This window comes from Apiospora phragmitis, assembly GCF_038363925.1.
Source record: "Apiospora phragmitis strain CBS 135458 chromosome Unknown utg000002l:1.0-5516284.0:1.0-5523493.0, whole genome shotgun sequence".
In the NCBI taxonomy this organism is placed as follows: Eukaryota; Fungi; Ascomycota; class Sordariomycetes; order Amphisphaeriales; family Apiosporaceae; genus Apiospora; species Apiospora phragmitis.
Window position 1 is genome coordinate 4,996,985 of NW_027117400.1, and position 22,498 is coordinate 5,019,482.

The 22,498-nt window shown below is 55.5% G+C and overlaps 10 protein-coding genes across 10 annotated transcripts; 4 read left to right on the forward strand and 6 right to left on the reverse strand.

Moving 5' to 3' along the window:
- Window positions 1-408: 408 nt before the first annotated feature.
- PG994_002325 (ribonuclease III domain-containing protein) lies at window positions 409-1,936 on the reverse strand (the record flags this gene model as incomplete). The annotated part of the gene is made up of 3 exons (XM_066853734.1): window positions 409-802; window positions 858-1,078; window positions 1,319-1,936. The coding sequence occupies 3 exons, from the start codon at window positions 1,934-1,936 to the stop codon at window positions 409-411; spliced, it is 1,233 nt and encodes a 410-aa protein (XP_066721875.1).
- Window positions 1,937-2,584: 648 nt separating this feature from the next.
- PG994_002326 (endoribonuclease L-PSP) lies at window positions 2,585-3,216 on the reverse strand (the record flags this gene model as incomplete). Its single annotated transcript, XM_066853735.1, has 3 exons — window positions 2,585-2,773; window positions 2,915-2,970; window positions 3,039-3,216. The coding sequence occupies 3 exons, from the start codon at window positions 3,214-3,216 to the stop codon at window positions 2,585-2,587; spliced, it is 423 nt and encodes a 140-aa protein (XP_066721876.1).
- A 593-nt stretch (window positions 3,217-3,809) lies between these two features.
- PG994_002327 (uncharacterized protein) lies at window positions 3,810-4,116 on the reverse strand (the record flags this gene model as incomplete). The annotated part of the gene is made up of 2 exons (XM_066853736.1): window positions 3,810-3,903; window positions 4,007-4,116. The coding sequence occupies 2 exons, from the start codon at window positions 4,114-4,116 to the stop codon at window positions 3,810-3,812; spliced, it is 204 nt and encodes a 67-aa protein (XP_066721877.1).
- A 1,436-nt stretch (window positions 4,117-5,552) lies between these two features.
- PG994_002328 (uncharacterized protein) lies at window positions 5,553-7,279 on the reverse strand (the record flags this gene model as incomplete). The annotated part of the gene is made up of 2 exons (XM_066853737.1): window positions 5,553-5,785; window positions 6,625-7,279. 2 exons carry the CDS (start codon window positions 7,277-7,279, stop codon window positions 5,553-5,555), a joined length of 888 nt encoding a protein of 295 aa, XP_066721878.1.
- Window positions 7,280-7,848: 569 nt separating this feature from the next.
- Window positions 7,849-8,924, reverse strand: PG994_002329 (Major allergen Asp f 2; the record flags this gene model as incomplete). The annotated part of the gene is made up of 3 exons (XM_066853738.1): window positions 7,849-7,890; window positions 7,955-8,409; window positions 8,504-8,924. 3 exons carry the CDS (start codon window positions 8,922-8,924, stop codon window positions 7,849-7,851), a joined length of 918 nt encoding a protein of 305 aa, XP_066721879.1.
- A 1,121-nt stretch (window positions 8,925-10,045) lies between these two features.
- Window positions 10,046-10,633, forward strand: PG994_002330 (uncharacterized protein; the record flags this gene model as incomplete). Its single annotated transcript, XM_066853739.1, is given in 4 exon segments — window positions 10,046-10,108; window positions 10,126-10,343; window positions 10,422-10,512; window positions 10,625-10,633. 4 exon segments carry the CDS (start codon window positions 10,046-10,048, stop codon window positions 10,631-10,633), a joined length of 381 nt encoding a protein of 126 aa, XP_066721880.1.
- Window positions 10,634-11,477: 844 nt separating this feature from the next.
- Window positions 11,478-12,813, forward strand: PG994_002331 (uncharacterized protein; the record flags this gene model as incomplete). The annotated part of the gene is made up of 3 exons (XM_066853740.1): window positions 11,478-11,833; window positions 12,032-12,047; window positions 12,286-12,813. 3 exons carry the CDS (start codon window positions 11,478-11,480, stop codon window positions 12,811-12,813), a joined length of 900 nt encoding a protein of 299 aa, XP_066721881.1.
- A 455-nt stretch (window positions 12,814-13,268) lies between these two features.
- PG994_002332 (uncharacterized protein) lies at window positions 13,269-17,551 on the reverse strand (the record flags this gene model as incomplete). The annotated part of the gene is made up of 5 exons (XM_066853741.1): window positions 13,269-15,506; window positions 15,614-16,072; window positions 16,269-16,454; window positions 16,511-16,582; window positions 16,634-17,551. The coding sequence occupies 5 exons, from the start codon at window positions 17,549-17,551 to the stop codon at window positions 13,269-13,271; spliced, it is 3,873 nt and encodes a 1,290-aa protein (XP_066721882.1).
- A 725-nt stretch (window positions 17,552-18,276) lies between these two features.
- On the forward strand, window positions 18,277-19,542 carry PG994_002333 (uncharacterized protein; the record flags this gene model as incomplete). Its single annotated transcript, XM_066853742.1, has 1 exon — window positions 18,277-19,542. One exon carries the CDS (start codon window positions 18,277-18,279, stop codon window positions 19,540-19,542), a length of 1,266 nt encoding a protein of 421 aa, XP_066721883.1.
- Window positions 19,543-20,176: 634 nt separating this feature from the next.
- PG994_002334 (uncharacterized protein) lies at window positions 20,177-22,446 on the forward strand (the record flags this gene model as incomplete). Its single annotated transcript, XM_066853743.1, has 3 exons — window positions 20,177-20,317; window positions 20,415-21,973; window positions 22,038-22,446. The coding sequence occupies 3 exons, from the start codon at window positions 20,177-20,179 to the stop codon at window positions 22,444-22,446; spliced, it is 2,109 nt and encodes a 702-aa protein (XP_066721884.1).
- Between the last annotated feature and the right edge of the window lie 52 nt (window positions 22,447-22,498).

Below are 22,498 nucleotides of genomic sequence, written 5' to 3' on the forward strand. Positions count from 1 at the left end.
GGATGAGAAATGCGGCGGCCTGTAGGTTAGGGGCTGCAGGCTTCCGTACACTCATCATGTTGTCTTGAATTTCCTGGCGGCGCAGTGGGTGGCAGAAGAGCCAGGTCGTGTGAATTAGACTGCTTTGCTCACTCTCACAACACACACACACAACCTGTTAGACATCAAGCCCGAAGCCCAATTCAAAATTCGATGAGCGGGTTCTCATATGAGCGTAAGTAATACAGCTATCTATCTGTGAACCCTTGCCACTTCTAATTCTAATTTATACGGTCTAGGCCGCGTTAGCACTTGGCTTTCCGCAAGCGGCGAAGATGACATGATATATTGTATAGTGGTACATAGCGGTACAGTGGTTGTACAGAGGGGTGATGGAGGGGCACTAGAAGTGCGTGTGTACGCGTGGTGTTAGGCGGGCGTCTTGGCTCCAAGCCGGTTGGCTGATGGCGCGACGGGCGCTCCCGAGTTGGCTGATGGCGCGATGAGCACTCCCGAGTCGGCTCCCTCATTGGCTTCCGGCTGCCTATGGCGGATGAAGTCGTACATGGTGGGACCATCCTCACACCACTTGTCAAACCCAAAGGCTGACATGATGGCGCTGAGCGCCTCGTCGCCGCCGTCCAAGAAGGCGGCGGCGGCAATGGCTTCGACGGTGGTGGACATGTACTTGGGGTTTTTCTTGTCAGAAATCAAGTACGATTTGACTGAGTCCATGTCGCGCGTTATGCATCGTTCCAGGTTTAGCTTGAGGAAGATGCCGCTGAGATGCTCATCGCTCAAGACAACTGAGCTTCTGGTGCTCCTAGAAGAGGGTCAGCGGCCGATGCAAGAGCAGGAAGTGGAAAGTTGGTAATCACCATAGTACTCCGGTACCCAGCACGGGTCCCAGCTCGAGCCACTTGCGGCATAGATAAGTCCGCATCAGGGAGTCGCCGTAGATGGCGAGGCGCTTGCTGGACGGCAGGTAAAAGTTACCACCACCGTCGACGCTGAACTGATGGCGAGGTTCGGAATTCACAGCGACGTTAAGGGCCTCGGCCAGGATAACTTTGGATGTAAAAGTGTAGCCGAGTATTTGCTAGGGGAAGATCCCGTTAGCCAGAAATAACAATGAGGAATTATCCAGTTTGGTCAGCTTACCTCGCACCGTACGATGCCGGGACCGAAGCGGGATTCGCGGCGACGGGTATCAATTAAGGAACATATGAGGGGCGAGGATGGGGCAAAGAATGCATAAGGTTGGAGCGGGTTCGGACTGATGCCGACAATCTGGCCCGGTCGCCGTTTCCAAGGGGCTGGAGGGGTAGCTGGCACTGACGGTGACGGTGACGGCTCTGGTGACTTTGCCCGTCGTGGTCTCCGGTGTTGTGCGAATGGTCTTGACGATGGCAGCGCAAGCGTCTTTGAGAGGGGGTGAGGCTGGGGTAAAGAATGCATCATAAAGGGAATTCGCGATGATACGAACGGTCTGACCCGGCCGCGGTCTCCAAGGGGCTGGAGTGGTAGCTGGCTCTTTTGCCCGTGATTTTGCCCGTCGTGGTGTTGATGGCGTCGACGATGGTAGCGTAGCCGTATTTAAGATGAGGGGTGAGGCTGGGGTAAAGAATGGATAACGGTGGAGTGGTTTCGGGCAGATGCGAGCGGTCTGGCCCGGCCGCGGCGTCCAAGGAGCTGGAGCGACAGCCGGCTCAGGCTTTGGTGGTTTGGGTGGTTTCGCCCGTGATTTCGCTGGCGGCGGTGGTGGTGTTGACGGTGCTAGCGATGGCAGTGCAGTTGTGTTTGCCGCCTCCTCAGCCTCAGCAGCGGCGGCCTTCTTGGCCGCCTTCCCGGCAGTCTTGACGGCAGACTTTTCGGCAGACTTTTCTAGCGCTAGTGCCTTGGCTGCTGCGTCGAGCGCCCTTTTGGCTGCCTTGCTCGCTTTGCCACGCTTTCCCATTGCTAATATGCAATTGCAGATTACAAGATGTTGGGAATTGAGCTCAGAAAGTCGCGTCTAGCATGTCTAGCACCATTAATCTACTCCAATGTTAACGGCGACAAAAAAATCTCAGCAGTGCTGGCACGGTATCAGTTTAGCGTACCTAATTAGTGGGCCATCGCGCCGGACTTTCATTTTTCATTAAAAGCGATCCCCGACGCGTCAACACCCCTGCTTAAAGTGACCATTCCACTGGGCCCTGACTAAGCAACTGTACACACGTATGAACCAATAAATCAACAACAAAACAGGCGACCAGAATAAGCCGCTCCGTAAAGAGAGACCAACAGCAACTGGAAATGAGTACATGTATCCCGTCTTTCCTACTTGCGAAGAGCCAGCGGTGTTGCCCGTAGCATCCATTAGATACCTAAAATCTAGCGGGAGTGCCCGCAGGCCCAAACCCCACCAAATCCTGGCCAAGGGTCTCGACTTGACCCGCCCCAGAGACCGCAAAAGTCAAAAGATAGTAGAGGAGTTGTGCCCTATCGCCGAGCCCGACTCAAGATTGTAGGGGCGTTGGAACTTTTGATACGAGCGTAATGCCCATCAAGGGCGGAAGCATAGTCCAAGGAAATCCAAACGCCGCTGGTGATGTACGCCAATTTAATCGCCCAAGTAGAAGGTCCCCTCCACCTCGACGATATCATCGTCATTGAGCCTCTGCACCTCCAAAATCGTTCGGGGCGGATAGTTGGGCGCCACCTCCCTCCACAGCTCCTCCTGGACCTGGTTCACCAGCGGCCGCCAGCGATGCATGTCCGTCACGAACACCTGCAGCCTCACACACGAGGTCTATTCGATTGCGCAAGCCCAATTCCCGCAGTCAGCGAAAGACATCCAAGAAAGAAGGTATGTAGGTAGGTAGGGGGGACTTGCGAGATCCGAGCCGCCGAGTTCGGCTAGCGTCTTCATGTTGGTAAAGGCCTGGTACACCCGCTCGCGTCCGACGGGCGCGAGCGTCGTGTTGGATGGATAGAAGCCACGCATGCCTATTTGGGAGATGGATTTAGTTAGTAATACTACTTGGGCTGGAGAAAGGAGACGGCGCAGGTAATACCGGATATGTAAAGGGTGTTTCCGGCCCGCGACATCATACTCCAAGTGCCGCTGGCGTTGAAGAGCTCGGCAGGATTGTAGATGTCGACACCGAGCGGAGATGTGTAGTTCGGAGCGGCTTGTCTTGTCGCGTAAGCGGCGAAAGCGATCAGTGGCGTCACGGCGATGGGGAGCTTCATGATTATCATGTCCGGTGTTTACTCTTAATTAGAGCTCACTCTTCAGGGGCGGTGGCATAGTCTCTTAACATCCTAATATTTGCTCAATTCCCAGACCGCTATCGGTAATCGGACACCAGGTCTAGCGCTTAACGCGTCGGGACGATTCTCTTGGATTACATCATGCTTCTTGGCAGCGCTGCAGAGTGACAAAAGACAGGGGGCTAACTTGTCTTGTAGAACGGATTAGAGCCTCACCGGATTGGAGGCAGGGGTAAACAAGACCAAGCCCATTCAAGCCGAGCCTGAGCAAAAGCGGCAAAAGGCCATGTGATCAAAGTTGTCCGAACAGTTGTGGTATAGCAACGGAATGAGTCAGACAATGTTGAATCACAGTTGGCCGGGATTTGTCTCTTGTAGCCACCCAGGCGAATAGGAGGTGGCATGTGTGGTGAGTAGTAGACGATACCACAATCGCTAGTAGGAACAGGTAATATATACTATAATCAAAATTGAAAATGGCGATATCCTATCCACATACTGCGACGTGACCGATAACCTAGATGTGAGTGAGACTCAATCATCTCGGGAGGGCTTGATGGCTACGGTTGTCATCACTGCCCTTCAACCTTGACACCCTCTCCAGAGTCTCCACCAGGTTGCGCCTTACCTTCCCACTCATGCGGTTTCCGCCCGTAGACAACCCATCTAGACACCCGACCGTTTGTTTTAGCGACATGTTCTCTTGTAGCAGCAGTATGTTGATGTTTGCAAGAGAGGGGGGGAAGGGACAGGAAAGGAAGAAACCTACACCGGGAGATAAGCATGTATAGCCGGGCTGACGAGGTCGGCCCGGAAGTTGTTCGTCAGCTCCTCCCTCTGCTGACTGGTGTAGCCGAGCGAGTCCATGACGCGGAACATGATGCCGCCGATGTTGTCGTAAAAGTTGCGCGCGAACAGCCGGCCCACGTGCTTCAGGCGCTCGTCTTTGCACCACGGTCCCACGGGGGCGGCAAACTTCCGCTCTTGCACTTCGACGACTATTTCCCGCCCCCCCCCCCGAAATTGATTAGCTTGTTTTCCATTTCGATTGGTTCGGTCCTCATCTTTTCATACTCCTAGTAAGATCTTTGATGGAACCTCCGTCGTAGCCTGCAAAGAGTGAAAAAGGGGTGGGTGGACTTACAGCCGACCTCCTCCAGCCATTCTTTATAGTGTCGGGTCACGTCCAGATTCCTGCCTTTCAAGGCCGCCCCCGCGGTCATCATATCGCCGAAGCGCTCCAGGGCCGTGCCTATTGTCGTCTGCCGTTAGTATGGATGTGTCGGACTGAATTGCTCTTGCCAGACAGTTGCCTCTCTCTCTCTCCAAAGCCTACCTTGAGTACTGCCGTCGAACGAGGTGACGTCAGCTTGGCCGTCCGCAAACTCGATCCAACCGCCGGGATTCATGTTCTCGAGAGCCTGGCGCATCACGAACTTGGTGTCGTCGAAGCAAGAGAAGACGGCCCGGGCGTGGATGTAATCGAACTTGATCGGCGCGAACTCCCACGGCTCCTCGGCGTCATCCCGAATGAACTCGACGTTGCTGGGCGCGTTATCCGGTTGTATCTTGCTCAGGTCGGTCCCAATGACGTGGGCTCCCGGGTGCGCTTCAGCTGTGGGCCCAGGAGTTAGTCATTTCATGTATCTCTCTCTCCCGAGGGCCTGATGAGTGCCCAGGGTGCGTGGGGTGGGGGGTATCAAACCAAATTCTATAGCCCAAAGACCTGTTCCAGTGGCAATATCCAGGACATACCGAGGGGACTGGATCGGCGCAAGGTATGATCGGTGATGAAGAAGTAGCGACGAGGAATAGTGCTGCAAATCGAGGCGTTCTTGTTCGGCCTGTTCGGGTGTGAGTCCCATGATTCTGTTCTAGGTTATGGGGATGTCAACTTACTGCGTCGTTGGGCAAAAGATATTTCCCATCTTTATAGCCATGGTAACTTCGACCGTTCCCGTCTATGACGGAATTGGGTTCGACCACGGATGAGCCACTTGACTTACGATAGACCTCGGCCGGTATCCAGGTTTCAGGCGGGATCCCACTCCGGCTCGAGGGAATGGCAGATGGAGACACGGCGTCAGGTCGGAGGTACAGGGGGTCGATCTCGGGAAAGTCCTCTGGCAACAGCTCATGGGGCTGGAAACCGAACCTCTTCCTTGGCGCAGGAGGCATCGACGACGTTGGTTCGGGATGACTTGCTCGGAGGCTCTCGGGTGCATCGGCCTTCCGGCCGTATATCGCAACGCTGTCAAAACTTCAGTTAGTCTCAGATGACAAAGAGAATGCGACTCTTGAAAGAACTGTCCGGCTTACACGGGGACATATGCATGGATAGCCGGGTCGACCAGGTTACGCCGAAATTCCGCTATGTGCTGTTCGATTTCTTCCGTCGACATCCCGGCCCTCTTGAGCATCACATGCGCGATCCCGTCGATGCCGTCGTAGGAATCCCGTTGACAGTACTTCCCAGCCAATTTGAGGCGGGGGTTCTTGGCCCAGGGTCCGAACGGCCAGGCGAGCTTCCTCTCGACAACGTCCACGACTGTATCCGGCCCGCGAACACGGAGTTAGCAGAGCAGTCTAGCAACGCCGATCGCGGTATACCACGTCACGATATCATACTCACAGCCAATCTCCTCCATCCATTCCTTGTAATGTGTCGCAACCATGAGATCTCTCCCAACCGTGGCGGCTCCTCGTACGCAGTAGGTTCCGCCTCTGTCTATGGCCGTCCCTTTCATGGTGCCATCGAGGCAGCCGCAAACCCCGTAACAGTCCAGATATTCGATGTAGCCGCCGGGGCTGAGGTTCTCAAAGGCTTTCTCCATCACCCCTTTGGGTTGTCGAAACACGTGAGCACTGCACGCGCATGTATGTAGTCGAACTTAACGTCGTAGCACCATTCTTCCTCCGAATCCTCCCTAACAAATGTCACGTTCGGGGGTTTTTGATCAGGCTGGATTAAGCTCAGATCCGTCCCGATAACCTGGGCGTGTGGGAAAAGTTCGGCTGAAGTCGTTGTCAGTTGAGATAGCCAAGAGTGGAAGAAGGCGATACACACCAAACTCGATGGGCCATATCCCTGTGCCGGTGGCAAGGTCCAGCACGTATTTCGGGTCTTTGATAGGTGCAAGGAAGCTTCGGCCTCCGAGTAACACCTTCAACCCGTGATATCGGAGATCTAATCGATCCTGTTCTGTCTACGGAGCTGTCAGTATGGCTGGTGTTAACAAGTGTTTTCCGGTCATCTGCGGATACTCACCCCATCGTTGGGGATAAGATATTTTCCTTCCCTGTACCCATTATATAACCTCCCATTCTCACCCTGCACAGAGTGCGGTTCGACAATGGACGACCCCGTTGGCACGCGGAAAAGATCACTGGGAATCCAATCTTCCATAGGAATCTTGGAAACGATCTTTGGGGGGTTGGCAGGATCGACCACAGCGTATGCAGGATCGAGATCTGGGTAGTCCTCCGGCAGGAACTCGCGCGGGTGCCAAACAGAGATGAGAGAATCGTAATAAAGTTTGGAATGGGTCTCGGCCTGCCTCGCTTCCAGGAGCTGCGAAGGCAGTTGCAATTGTCGGGGCATTGAGCTGGCCGGTTCTTGTCGTGGGACTGCGGGCGGCACAGTATTGTTGAGCACGTAACCGTCATTGCCACCGGCATCAGTACCCCCCGAATACGGCATCATATGGGGCTCTGGTATCGGAAAGAATTCCATGGCCCCGGCGTCGTGTGTTGGGAAATAGCCAGGCGCCTGGAACATTGGTGCCTGCGCCTGAAAGCCTTGGTGCCCTTCCATGGGAAGCAGCGGTTCCACGTTGGATCCTGCAAAGTTGCCGAAGCCGGCAAATGGCTGGGAAGCCGGTAGCTGGGTGTTGAAGCTGTAATCGACAGGCGTCGGCCTCGTTGTTTCGGGACCGAGCCATACGAATTCATCGTCATTCGCTGGAGGAGCAGAGCCGGAACCCTCTCCCTCGCGTCCTGGCCCAGCGGTCGCGCCGCCCTCGAATTGGCGTGGAGCTGACATCGGATCGGATCTGGATATGTTGAAGATTTGATAAGTAAGAAAGAGAAAAGACGGAGAACCAACAACAACGGAGAAATGAAGCTGGGAGTCGTTAGAAGACACCGCGTGGGATGGTGAGGGGTTAATCAACAAAATCGAAAGGCCGCCGGGCCGAGGAAGTTGACGGTTTGGTCGCATTGCATACTTACAGGGGGAAGGTGCTCCAATAGGATGTCCTTACAAGATTGAGGACGCTGGGAGGTTCGTATCATCATCTGATTTGGGACGGGTTTGCAAGGATGACAGCTCGTTACCAGTCTGTCGGGTCCGAGGGGCCAATCACCACAGGATTTTTCACGTTGATTTTGCGCCAGATGCATTTGTCATCCATGCATCCAGATGGAATTGGCCGACAAGGTTCTGAGTTAAACGGGATCGTTATGTATTAGGTATGCAGTTCGGGTCAGTTCTCGCTACTGGCTATGACCTGAGGTTGTCACAGGGAAGTCCACACATCCCGTGTTTTAAGTGGATGAGAACGGCTGAGCCGCATGCTCACATCCGACATGTCATCCTGATCGATTAATAACCTAGGCACAATGCACCTCCCCGTCGGCGTGAGTGTGGCATTCCTATGGAAAAGAGTCAGTAAGAAGGCTTTCTGTTAACCAGTATTCATAACGTTGTTCTACTCACAGCAGCAGCAGACGACGTGGTCGAGGGCGCGCCCGAAGTCGTAGCGGTCGGTGCCGGGTGTCCGCCGTGGCCATCTTCCTTCTTCCCCTCCTCCTCCCCCTTCCCCGCCTTGCCCGTGCACCCCTCCCCCGGCACCGCCACATCAAAAGCGTAGACGTCGAGCGCGAAGTACTGCAGCGAGTGCGAGTTGCGGACGGCCTCGGCCGGCGCCGCGCGCGCGAGCTCGAGGCACTCGGCGTACGAGTCGGCGAAGTGCTCGGCCGCGCCCTCGCCCACGCTCGGCATGTGCAGCAGCCGGTGGACCAGGTCCGCGCCGAAGTAGAAGCTCAGCGGCGACCGGGCCACCGTGTAGCCGTACCCGCACAGGCCCTCGAGCGGCTTGCGGGTGGTGTAGGATAGGGGGCAGATGACGGTCTCGTCGGTGGCGTTTTCGCCGCGCCAGTGGCCTCCCCAGCCTATTTTTTTATGGCCGATAATATCAGCGACACATTCCATGCAAGTCGACCAATGAAATAAATACAGTTTCGGGACATGGTGAGATATAATTACCTGGAAGCGCGCAGTTGCCGTCAACGTCATCGCATCGGATCTTGAACCGGCTCCGGTCACCATTGGCGATTTTGTCGTACCATCCGACCACCTCGGCCGACGCCGCCGCGCCGAAGTACTTCTGGTACATGGCGGAGCCGTTGCCGAAGCGGAGGACGTGGTCCCGGGCGTGCGCTGCCAGGGCGGCGGCGTCTTCGAGGCCCTTCTTGAGCAGCGCCCGCTCGGTGGCGTTGCAGGACTCATGGATGGGCCACGCCTGCGACCCGCCAGCGTTCCAAGTCCACTGAGTCGGCGTCGAGGGCGCGCCACTAGCCGTGACGGTTTGCGTAACGGTCTCCTGGCGTCGCTGGACGGGGCCGGCTGATGATGGGCTGCTGCCGCTTAGGAGAGCCAGCAAGACGGTGGGAATCGTGCCTTTCATGGTGAGGTCTGGGTGCGTGTCTTGGCAGGGTGGGAAGGGCCGGAAGAGATGTAGGTTGCGCGGATGAACAATATTACTGAACAATAACAGCATCTTAGGACATATTTATATAGCTATTCAGCTCTGATCAACCGCCCCGGGTATCTCCCTTGCCAAGGTGACTAGCTGCGTATATTCACCCATTTCGCTTTTTCTTCGGCTTCCTTCTGTCACCTTGCTGGTCAAAGTATCATAAACTTGGTCCGGTAGCTGGGAGCCTTTATCCGTGAGGCTAACCGATGACGGACCTTGACCCGAGGTGACGGAGTGAGTGGCGGGGATGGAAACACACTTGTCCGCGCTTGAGGGTGTGATGAGATGAGGCCTTTTGTTTGGGACGCAATACCAGTTGGCAGTTGGTCGACTTAGGAAACGGGTTGCCAAGACGCTGACGCCCAAGGGTGTGTGATTCTGGACAGGGAAAAGTCTTGCGATGTGCGTTCAGCCAAGACACGATTTAAGTAGGCGATGTACGACGTGGCCATCAAGGTTCTCGAGGCCCACTAGACCTGGGGGCTATACAGTTGTAAATAGACTTCGTCCGTAGGCATATATGAAACATGTATCTAAAGTACTAGTATAATTTACAGTATTGGAAGTCAGTCGTTATACATTTGTACCCAATTACTGTATCCTTTCTGTATACCTGAAGGTCATTGCTGGTGGTCTTCCAGGCACAGCTCTTGTTGCAATGGAAACGCCAAGTGCGTTTGACTGGCAAGCTGTGGGCCAGTAATGGCATTTTCCGATCCTGAACACCTTGATGGCCATTCTGCCAGCCGCCAAGGCACTATACAGAAATCTTGTTCCTTGGCTACCAACACCTACATCTCATCACAGCCCGCGAATTAGCAAGATGTATGTATCTCTGCAGGTTGCGCAGCAGCAGTTGCTGACAGGCGAGAAAGCTCCGACCCAACAGTACTACAGACTACAGACAGGGGGTTAGGTAGGTGCGGCCCAGAGCGGTGTCAGTCTCATAAATACAGGCCTGAATAACTCCTAAAGATCTTAGAGACCTCTCTCTACTCTTTGATCCCACTCCTCTTCTCACCAACGTCGAAAGCCAACTCCTCGTGACAATGCGCTTCATCTCCTCAGCCTGCCTCGCGCTCCTGGCCACGGCCGGAGCGGCCAAGTCGCTCGTCCCTCGCCCACAGAGTCCATCGGCTGCGAGCCGCACGGCGACCACTGGCACTGCGACGGGCCCGCTCCCAACGCGGCGCCGGTCTCTGCCTCCGGCTCAGCGGCAGCGGCAGCCGCCACTACCTCAGCATCCGAGCATGACCATGATCACGAATCTGAGCATGAGTCCGGTACTGGCAGTCTGAAGCCCAGCCCCACCGAGTCGGCAGGTTGCGAGCCCCATGGTGATCACTGGTGAGTTTGCGCAAAACCGATCTTTACTTTCTGGTCATGTATAGAAAGGAGATCCCCTAACTTGTCGCCCAATCATAGGCATTGCGAAGGACCCATGGGCCCCGGGACTATCGCCGGAATCCCGGTGAGCATCGCCACCAAGAGCCTGGCCCCGAGTCCGACCAACTCCGTAGGCTGCCATCCTCATGGAAATCACTGGTGAGTCCCAATTTGGCTTTCCTCCCCTGTCTGTAGATTTGTGAAGCCAAGTTTGCTAACACGGGATCCGTTACCCTTGTCAGGCACTGTGACGGACCGGCCAGCGCCACCTCGGCACCTACCGGATCTTCGCAGAATTCCCCGGGCACAGCACCGGCTGCGTCAACTACCCCGGCCAGCGCTGGGGCGACCACGCTTGGAGTTATCGGCGGTGTCTATGTCGCTTGTGCAGTTCTATTTCGCATGGAATCTATAAAAGTGAAGAGGGGGCACCAAATGAATTCCCTGGCGTTAGTACAGGGTAGCAGAGCCCCTTGGGCGCCAGCCCGGCCTGCCACCACCGCTGTCAGCATAATTCCGAGGGCCAGCGCGGGGAGGATTCTCGGCGGGAGCTGTCGGTGGCCGATCGCCGCGGATCAGCTGTTGCTCGAGCAGGGTGTCGGCAGATACGAATCCGGGGAAATATATAAATGCATGTGAAAAGAAAGTTGTTTTTATAAATATATTCTTGCATAAGTACATTTAGGCACCATGTCGATGGGCAAGTTTGAGTCGCACATTCAAAGATGAAAGGAAATTAAACATCGTACCCCGGAAGATGAGCCGCCTCGGCCGGACTTCTCTAATCCCTGCTCTAGGACAAGGGCCTAGATTATACTGTGTGCCTGGAGCGCGCCAGAATATGTCGACTAGCGGAGACTATTGGGACATCGGTGACGTTAACGCCGTTCGAGCTGAGTCCATGGGTGCAGCTGAGGCGCATTCAGCTGAGCGCTAACAGACGCCAAAGAAACTGATTTACTAGGGGCGTAGAATATAAGAATATAGAAAGAGCAGTCCGAAGCAAAAAGCTTGATCAAACTGCTTCATCCTTTCCTTGCAACTGACCAGATACACTCTTTAGAACATCACTGATTCCGTGCTTTTACCTTCACCATGCAGTTGCGCCCCGTAATCGTGGTAGGCTTCGGCGCCGTCGCAGCCGGCGCCCCCTCTCCTCTCATCCTCTCTTCTCCCATTCTAAGCCCGAACGCCTGCGCCAACAACCCAGCCCTCCCTGTGCTGCAGACGCTCGACTCGGCCGCCATCTGCAGCCCCTTCGTCGATCCCGCCTCTTCGACCCAGACGGCCCAGAGTACGGCGACGCTGACGCAGACGTCCACGGAGACGGTCGTTGCCACCGTCACCGAGACGGACGCCCAGACGGCGACGGTTACGGCTACTACCGTGGCGCAGACGACCGATACCACTGAGGTCGACGGGCCGACGGATATCTCGACTGAGACCATTACGTGAGTTTTCTGTAGAACGATCAAGCTAGGCACCAGACTTTGCTAAACGCCCGCTCACAGCGAAACCGCAACCATCACGGAGCCTGCGACCGCCACCGCGTTCACGACCAGCGTAGTGTATGTATATACACTTATCCCCTAGTCTCTTCTTCTTCCCCCCACTGTACCAAACTATGTCTCTAACCATGACACTTGCAGAACGGACACGTCCTATGTGCGTGATAATAATGGGTTCCAGAATGGGCCGACGAAAAAGACGTGACAGTTGCCGCGCGAAGCCGAAGCCGAGCAACTCAGCGTCGTCCAGCCTGAGCTCGACCAGCAGCACGGCCCCGAGTAGCACAGCAACGAGCAGCCCAACAGACGGTAAGTAGTCAGTGAAGAACTCTGCTGCAGTATCTGGACACAACGGCTCATTCATTCTGTTACGATTACATGCAGACCTCGGTCAGTTTTCCAACGACGTCATCTCCGCCGCGTGCAACTGCCTCGCCCCCGCCCCGACCGTGACCGAGATCACCACCGTCACCACGACAGTCCCCGCGTCACCCTCCGTAACCGTCTCGCCCATCGTCGCAACGGACTCCGCGACCGTGACGCCGAGCACCAGCACCGGCACTGCCACCTCCACGCGCCCCGGCCTAATCTCGACCTCCACAGCCTACACGACAGCAGCCTCGCCCGTCACAACCACCATAACGACCGGGACCGTGACCGAGCCCGCGCCCGGCCCAGCCACAACGAGCACAGTGCCGGGTCCCACCTTCGCGCTCCAGGCGATGTACGCGAGCCACTGCGTACCGTACAACTACCGCGACCTCGAGTTCAACGTCGCCAACATCCCGACGACCGTCTGTATGCTGGACGGCCTCGTCGACCAATGCAACGACCAGACCTGGACCGACAGCGAGATACAGTGCAACTACCCGCCCACCGGGCAGTACGGGGCATGGTATAAGCTGGATCGTGGCAACAAGTGAGCTCTGGTCAGAGGGACCCCCCTGTGCACAGAACGATTTTCTTGTAACAAACCCTTGCCAGAGCCAGGATCCGCAGGCCATCGCTGTGTTTAAGCACCAAGGGCTGTTGGCGGTAGGCGACGCGCTTTAGTGTACAGTTCTTAGCAATAATTGTAATTGATTCCCAGATAAACGAATAGAGAATCGCTTTCATACGCCGGAGAGCACATCGAGTCCAGCTCGAGCATAGTCTAGATATGTATGTATATTGTATATGCGTACCGTACCATCAAGCCCAAGTCAAAAACAACAATCTACTAATAGCATCCCAACCGCCAACGCCGCAAAATGCCCACCTACCTACCTACCTACCACCCTACCTTATCAATGCCATTCTCAACGAAGTAAAAGAAGAGGGAAAACGGCCTTACCAATCAGAAGCGACCAGCACAACTCAACTAACTTGCGGAAGACTTTTAACCGATCCATCTACGAGCACTCTGGAACAGCCTCAACCAAGGCCCATACAGCCCCCACTCCTCCCGCTGCCGAGCCGGCAAGTAACTCGCCACATCCGCCATGACCGTGCGCTCCGGGTGCGGCATGATAGCCAGCACGCGCCCGTCGGCGCTGGAGACGGCCGCGACGCCGCCCGGGCTGCCGTTGGGGTTGTAGGGGTACTGCTCCGTGACCTTGAGGCGGTTGTCGACGTAGCGGACGGGCACCTGTTTGCCCTGCGACAGCGTCTCGAGGTCGTTGGCCCCAGAGAACGATGCGCGGCCCTCGCCGTGTGAGACGGCGATCGGTAGGTACGAGCCGCCCATGCCGTGGAAGAAGACGGGCGACGCGCTCTCGTCCACCTTGACCATGCTGAAGCGCGCCTCGAACTGGTCGCTGCTGTTGGCGACGAAGTCGGGCCAGGCGCCGGCGCCGGGGATGATTTCCTTGAGCTTCGAGAGGGCCTGGCAACCGTTGCAGACTCCGAGCGTGAAGGTGTTGGTCCGCTTGAAGAACTCTTCGAATTCGACTCGGGCGTTCTCGTGCAACAAGATGGACTTGGCCCAACCTTGACCGGCCCCCAGGACGTCACCGTAACTGAAACCACCACAGGCGGCCAGACCAGAGAACTCGGTGAGTTTGCGGCCGTTCAGGATATCCGACATGTGGATATCGACCGGGTCAAAGCCGGCAGCACGGAAAGCAAAAGCCATCTCAGCAAACGAGTTCACACCCTGCTCTCTGAGAATAGCCACGCGAGGCCGCTTGAAAAGGCCGGTAAAGGATGCAGTCATGGGGATGATGTTCTCTGATTGGGAGTATGTGAGTCTGTAGGAGATACCAGGATCTTCCGAGTCCAAGACGGTCGCGTATTCCGACTCGGCACAGGCGGGGTTGTCTCTGATCTTCTGCATCTCGTAGGAAGTCTTGGACCACCACTGCTGCATTTCGGATCGCTCAATAGAGGCAAAGACAGGCTGTGTGCCATACTTAATCACCAAGTTCTGCTTCTTGGATGATTGAACGATACCGCATCGCTTGATCAGACCAGGCGGGGGTCCGCAAGTGGCAAAACATCTCTTGAAGTTGGTCTCATCCTTCGCGCGAATCTGGAAGACGGCGCCCAGCTCCTCATTGAAGAGAGTCTCGGTCATGTCCTTGAGACTGCCAGACTTGGCAACATCATCCAAGAACATACTTACGCCGCAACGACCGGCAAACATCATTTCCGCAATCGTGGTGAAGAGCCCACCATCCGAGACATCGTGGTAAGCAAGAACAACGCCAGTCTCGTGAAGTTGCGCAATTGCGTCGAAATAATCCCTGAGCAGCTCGACGTCACGGACATCGGGCGATTCATTTCCGATCTCACCAAACGACTGAGCCAGAGCAGAACCACCCAAAGCCTTTCGGCCCTGGGCCAAGTCGACGTACAGCAATAGCGTATCGCCGACGTCCTCGACGCGTCGAAGTTGCGGGGTCCAGGTGGTCTTGATGTCTTCGACGGTTGTGAAAGCGGAGATGACAACGGACATGGGAGCAGTGACGCTCTTGTTGCCCCCATCGTCCTTCCAGGATGCCTTCATTGACATCGAGTCCTTGCCCACGGGAATGCTCACACCAAGTTGCGGACACATTTCGGCACCAATAGCTTCCACGGCCTCGAATAAAGCTGCTCCCTCGCCAGGTTCCTTCACAGCAGACATCCAGTTAGCCGAGAGCTTGACGCGCTCGAGGTCGCCCTTCTGTGCACCACCCAGGATGTGGGCGGCACCGAGGTTCAGTAAACTCTCGGCCACGGCCATTCGTGCAGAGGCAGCAGGGGAAATCAAGGCCAAAGTAGGCTTCTCACCCATCGCCATAGCTTCACCAGTCTTCATTTCCTCCAAACTGAATGAGGTTGCAGTGACAGCGACGTCTGCAACGGGAGTCTGCCATGGGCCGACCATCTGATCTCTTGTAGTGAGACCACCAACGGTCCGATCGCCAATCGTGATCAAGAAAGACTTGGAGCCGACAGCGGGCATGTGAAGAACACGCTGTGCGGATTTCCTGAAAAGCTCGGGCTCAGTGGTGGATTCGCCGAAGGCCTTCTTCATGCTTGCTATGGGGTCAAAAGCAGGTAACGAAGGCTTCAAAGAAGTCACATTCCGTTCCTGCTTTCGGCCAGCAGGGAACAGCAGATCCATGGGAAGGTCGATAGGTATGCGTGTTCCCTGGAATCTCGGTCGGAGAGAATAAGCTTGCCAGATCCGTCGGGTCCCTTGGGCAGAACCCGCCCAACATCTGAGAAACCGCAACGCTCCCTCCGGCAAATGCTGACGAATCTGTTCATGCCGTCGGGGTTCACCAAGAGAACGTATCGCTCTTGGGCCTCGTTGCAGAAAATCTCCATGGGGCTCATGCTTTGGTCTGCGCTTTCGACTTGACGCAACTCGAATTGACCGCCGAACCCGCTGTCCTTTACCAGTTCAGGTAGGGCATTGCTGAGGCCACCAGCACCAACATCGTGAATGAAGGCAATGGGACTTTGATCGCCAAGTGCGTTACAAGTGTTAATGACCATCTGAGCACGTCGCTCCATTTCGGGGTTACCACGCTGAACACTGGCGAAGTCGAGTTCTGCGCTAGCTTCGTTGCCTGTAGCCGAAGACGCCGCACCACCACCAAGGCCGATAAGCATTGCTGGGCCTCCGAGAACAATGACATGTGCGCCTTCGTGTACCTCTGCATCGTCTTTCAACGCATGTTGTGGCCGGACGGAGCCAACACCACCAGCGATCTACCAAGGATTAGCTGAGCACAGATGAGCAATAATGATGTACTGACCATGATCGGCTTATGGAAGCCCCTGAGATCTTGAGACTGGGGTTAAGAGCATTGGTCTGAAGTGTACGGAAAACACCGGTCAATGAAGGACGACCAAACTAGTAGAAGTCAGCATATGGTCTGTACGCGATTAGCAGTAGATGACCTACTTCGTTATTGAAGCGGGCAGATCCAATAGGAGCCTCAAGCATAATGTCCAGAGCGCTCGCATAGTGTGACGGCCTGCCAATATCGATTTCCCACGGGTATGCGTCTGCTTGGCCGGGAATATGAAGGTCGGAAACAAAGAAGCCGCAGAGGCCAGCTTTGGGGGTGGAACCTCGACCGACGGCACCCTTTGCACAAGTTAGCAGCCAATACCTACACCTGACAATGGCAGGTATATGCATACCTCGTCTCGAATTTCTCCTCCGCTGCCAGTTGCCGCACCAGGGAAGGGGCTGATGGCTGTTGGGTGGTTGTGCTGTTGAAACGTCAATGAATGTTGGTAGTAGGGGAGTGCTCAGGGGCTTACCGTTTCGACTTTGATCAATGGCATTACAGTTTCTTTCGTGAGCTTGTAGCTGCCGGTCGTGTACTCAGGCGCCCAGTGGTTGCCGTCTAGGCCTCCCATCACAGCAGCATTGTCGCTGTAGGCCGAGACGGTGTACTTAGGGTTCTTTTGGTGGGTGTTCTTGATCATGCCGAAAAGACTCTGGGGTTTCTGGGCGCCGTCGATCGTCCAAGCTGAGTTGAAAACGTGATGCCGACAGTGCTCGCTGTTGACCTGCGCAAACATGAACAGCTCCACGTCGCTCGGGGGACGTCCAAGTTCCATGTACTTGCTGACGAGATATTCCATGTTGGACTCGTCGAGGCCGAGTCCATTCTTCTTATTGTAGTCGTGGAGAACTTCGAGTGATTCCTGGCCCTCTGCGAAGATATCGACGATTACGAGCTGTCTTCGTTCGCCCTCGGTAAAGATGGTAGCGGAGCTCGGGGGTGTGAGGCTAATATTCTCGGTCATGCGATCGTAGATGGTGTCTCGGAATGATGCAATATCGTCGACGCTCTTGAAACTGTTCTCGCCGTCTAGTTCGATCCGGATAACACGGCCCCTCTCGATTCTCCGCACCTGGTCTTTCAGGCCACAGACGTGGGCAATGCTCGTAGCCTTGGAGCTCCATGGCGAGATGTTCCTGGGCGTGATGTAGACGTCGAGGACGTTCGGCTTGTCGCTGGAGACCACGCCGGTGCTCTGCTCGGCGGGTACGCTGAGCAAGACCTTGACGGCGTCGAGGCCGCCCCTTTCCTTCTCTGATTGGACGTAGAAGACCCATTGGCCGGAGATGCCGGTGACTTTGGCGGCGGACACATTGGCGTTGATTCGGGCCAGGAGCTTGCCCTCCTCGGCCTTCGTCAGGCACGAGCCGCCCACAATCGGTTCGTACATGGTGAGGGTATGAAGTGATTGAAGCGACGTGCGCGACCCTTTTGGATGTGACTCCGGGTAGGGGGAACGAAGTCGGTGTCGTACGTAAGTCGCCAAAGCTGTTCAATGCGTTCGATGGCGGGGTATTTCCAGCGGCGTGGGAAAAATTGTTATCGATAGAAATTTTTGGAGGGGCTAAACTGTCCCGACTTTTAGTGAGGCAGTGGGGGTCTTCAGCTTTCGCGGGACAAGCCTTACGCCCTACACCAAGCGTCAAGGGTCCAATTGATTAATCTTGGAGGCAGACTTCATGATAGGTTACTTTCGTCTGCTACACACTCAAAGTCGTCAGGTTGCATCCGCCCGTCGGTTGTTTCTAGCAGTGAGCGACTGGTCTAACATACATAAGATAAGGGCTCCAGTCTCTACGATCTCGAGGTTCTGTGTATGTTTACATGCCCTGACTTCTGGTAGAGTGGTGTACAGCAAGAAAGACTCCCCCTCTCCTCCAGTTATGGTTTGCTGCAGCAAATCTTATGATTATCGAAGAGAAGGCCTCATCTCCTGGCCATTGCATTTTGCGAGAGGTTTTCGTACGGATAGATGTAGTTGGGTCGATTACGCATAATTTTCAGCGTTGAAAAGCTGCAGCTTATTATGGACAGTCTCCGCTTTTTGTAGGCACTTACTCTCAGGCGGCTAACAGCTCACAATTTTAGGCCGTATGAATCCTATTCAATATCATGATGGCCGTGAATGAAAACCCGAAGCGCCATGCAAAACCAAAACAGAAGTCTACACTCCCAATTGAGGCTGCCATAGCAGCATGGGCTTCCAACTTGCCGGCCGAGTCGGCTGCACTAGGGGAAGTTGACCCTGCAGAGCTTGCAGCACAAGCACCCAAAAGATGGACAGCCTATGAGCCAATGGTCCTGTTGCCATCGGGCTCCTTCGCATCACCGGCATGGACTTCTCTCAGGTCAACACTATCAACTACACAGCTAGGTGATCTATGGTCGCGAATATTGTCAGAAATCTCCCGGAAATCGGGGACTTCTTTCACTCATCTTGCTGTGAACGAGGGCATACCGCTCCATCTTCGGGAACAAGACGAAGGGGGCGCCGCTGAGGATGACAAGGAGAACATTTTACGAAGCCCAAGCGGCTTACAGGTCTTATACGGCGATTTTGGAGCATGCGACCTACCCTCGGCCACAGAGGAAGTGACAGAAGCAGATTTTGAGGCCGCATTCTGGGTTTCTACCAAGCAGAACGGCATCCATCAAACATGGGCACCGAGGTGGACCATGTTCAGCCGGGGAAACATCAAGGAGAAAGCCAGGCTCCTCTCTTTCCACGACCCGGCTGATCCAGCGCTACAGCACAGGGCCATGAACTCAAGCGCGCTGTGCAACAAGTGGGCGCTAGATATGTACGCTGGGATCGGGTACTTCGTCTTTTCCTATGCAAAACTCGGCATGCGCGTACTGTGCTGGGAGCTGAACCCCTGGAGCGTGGAAGGCTTGCGACGGGGTGCCATGGCCAATGGCTGGAGCGTGCAGGTGATACGAGGTGCCGAGCTGGCTTCCTCGGATACGGATCTGAGTGGGATAATAGCCGGGGACGTGAGGATGGTGGTGTTCCAAGAGGACAACGCAAAGGCTCTGCCGCGAATACAAGAAGCAAGGCGGAAACTGGCGGGACAGCAAGGCAAATTGGATGTTCTTCACGTCAACTGCGGACTCCTCCCGAGCAGCGAGCCCTGCTGGAAAGACGCGATGGCGATTACCAAGGATAGTCAGCGGGCCTGGTTGCATCTGCACGAGAACGTGGGTGTGGCAGACATCGAGAAGCGGAAGCTGGAGATCAAGGACACGTTGGCCAGCATGGTGCCATCTGAAGGACCTTCTGAGGCCGGCATCTCGGTTGGTGTAGAGCATGTTGAGCTTGTCAAGACGTATGCCCCCGGCGTGTGGCACTGTGTTTTCGATGCATATAGTCACACATCGTGACGTGGAGTACTCTGAGAGTCATTAATTACATATTTTGCCAGACCATTTTCCTCATCGGTAATTGGGAAGAAGAAGCGCCTATTAGCATTTGTGTACCTAGATTTCCATGCGTTGCCGGTGGTGCTCAAGGTGGGGTCAAGCAGAATCCCCGAAGGCTGATCAGTGGCCACTCTATGTAGTCAACGGCCCCTGATCGGATCTCTCGGCTATACCTACCTTTTATATGCAGGTACTATACCTGCATACCACGTCAGAAACCCGACAGACCCGTCGGAAGCTCTTCTTTACTTTTCGTCGACATTGCCCAATTCATCTTCTGGCAAAGTGAGACCGCTGATATGCTCTCTCTGCCTCTATGCGCGGTCCTATGCCCTTAAGACTTTTGGGTGGAAAAGCAAGCAAGCAATGAAAAGCCAATCACAGCACGCGATAGAGCTCGGTGGGCTCGGACGCGGTCTGGGTCGCGCAACGCCTCCAACGACCCCTCACTACACCTATCAGCGTCCAGGCCCTTGCCATTGATTGCTATTTCGCGGACAGATGATCTGGATAACTACATACCTACCCGACCGGGGATGGCTACCATGAATCGAACCACCCATTAATTCCACTGCTGTGATGCTTGGACCTCGACATGGATACCCTCCGGCCCCTCTTCCCCAAGGTTGGTGTAGAGGGCAGCGCTAGCGAACCGATAGAAGGTGCACTAGCCCGGATCAGCAAGCGCAAGCTCACGACTATTGCTTGCATTCATTGCCGCCTGAAGAAGACCAAGGTATGTTGCTTCTTGCTCATGTTGATATGAGGCCGCCCCAGGCTCCTTGTCCGCGGCGTGCCGACTCCCTCGGTTGACTGACCCTGAGACGGTCCAGTGTGACGGAGAGCGTCCAAGCTGCAAGCGGTGTCTGGGCAAGAGCATAGAATGCACCTACCCGGATGACGCGGACGCCCACATACGTGCATCCCGGCTGACCAGCTACGAGTGTCTCCTTAGCACGCTACGCAACGGGTCTGAAGCAGATGCAGAAGCCATCATCCATCGGCTGCGGCAGCCCGTCGGATCCACGGAAGACAGCGCCAACAAGGATAGGCTGAAAGCCATCCACGGTTTTGTCAAGCGACTGCAGGAGGCCCCGGATGAAGAAGCTGTGGGTCTCGTCACACGTCTCCGATCCGGCGAGGCGCTGGATGACGTGTTGCGAGAGGCGAGAGGCGCCGTGCATGCTGGCGAATCCCAGTACCCTACTACCGAAGAGGCGGAGGATGGTGTCTCCCCGCTGGACATCAACAGCATCGCGGGTCGGGACCAGACCTCCTCCAGCCACTTGTACGCTCATCCAGTGGTACCCCCGGAGGAGCCGAACCAACTGGAAGACATATTTTACTGCTGGAACCGTATGGCGGTCTCGGAAACCACCCGAATACGAACCGCGATTGACGCCTTTTTCGAGTCCAGCGAGCAGTGGTTCCTGGTGTTCACCAAAGAGACCATCATGCGGTATCACCGAGATATCTACGTCGATAGCTTCGATCGGCCGCAGGCGGTGAAGCAGGCCGAGCTATGCTGCCTGTGTGCTGTCGCCGCCATGGGCATGCGTTACGCCAGCGCCGACGAACACGCTCTTGGGTACTCCGAGACTCTTTATCATACGTCCACCAACTATTTCGCCCTGCTATACAAGATCCTACCCCTGGATGCCATCAAAGTCTGCACCCTGCTCGCGAACTACAATATCAAGAGCAAGCGCATAACGGCACTGGCCTTCGTCGAGATCGGGCTCAGTCTCTGCCTGAAGCATAATCTCAACGACGACAATTTCCGTGAGCCGGGATTGTCCGAAGACACCTGGTTCAACCACCGGAAGACCTGGAGGACCCTGCTCTTCCAATCACTGCTCCTCTCGTCCACCCTCGGCTATGTGTTTGGCGGCGGTCTCTTCTTCGAGGAGTTCCCGGTCTCCGACGTGGAACTCGAGACTGTCCCTATGCTGCATATCACTGTGTCCAGAGAGCTTACCAAGCTATGCATTCTCAAGGCGAATATCTACCGGATGGACTTCTCGATAAGGGGACAGATCACTGCTAGCCCAGGGTCGATGATGCAAGACTTGCAGGAATGGTACCGGCAGCTTCCGAACGGTCTGTACCTGGGGGCATTGATTGAGGAGCAGTGCAAGGATAAGCGTGTTGCCATTTATTACGTCAACTTGATGTTTCTGAGTGCCACGGGGTTACTGTATCGCCGCACCGCCGGTCGTTTTCTCAGATCGGCTGGCTTTGTCACGAGGGACGCGGCGTTGGGGCATTCTATTTCCAGCAACTACGTCTTTGATAACGCCAGGGAAGGCATCCTGGCAGCACAACAAGCGGCGCGCATATTCGAGTTTCTCGTGCTGGAGGATGTGGGCATCTGGAAATGCTGGCTGGTCATGTAAGTATCGGAACCTCCTGAGCGCCTCTAGTCTCGTTCGCCAGACTCACACATCACATCACAGCCTCCAAGCCTACACGACCTGCACCGTCCTCATGCACTCCGTCCTCCAGCAGCAGATCCACGGCGACTCCATCGAGGCCTGGAGCCTAAACCTGCAGCACGCGCAGTCCTGCCTCGCGATCCTGGAGCGCTGCGGGCCCGCCGACTCTACCATCAGCCACATGCACAACCAACTGGCGGCGCTCCTACGTCGCGTGGCCGATTTCCAGCCGCCCCGGTCCTCGGTCCATTCGGCAGAAGTCTTCCTCCCGCCCGACTATCTCCTGACCATCCCCGAAGGCAGCCAGGGAGAGGCCATGTCGGAGCGCATTCAGCTGTCCATGACCCTGCTGGTCCGGCTTTGCGGGCCGTTCGCGTTCGAGAACTTGAGCGAGTTTGGGATGGTGGAGGCTTGGGGTAGTCCTGCATGATTTGAAGCGAATGAACACGAGACGTCTTATCACACATACTCCAGATGGCGGA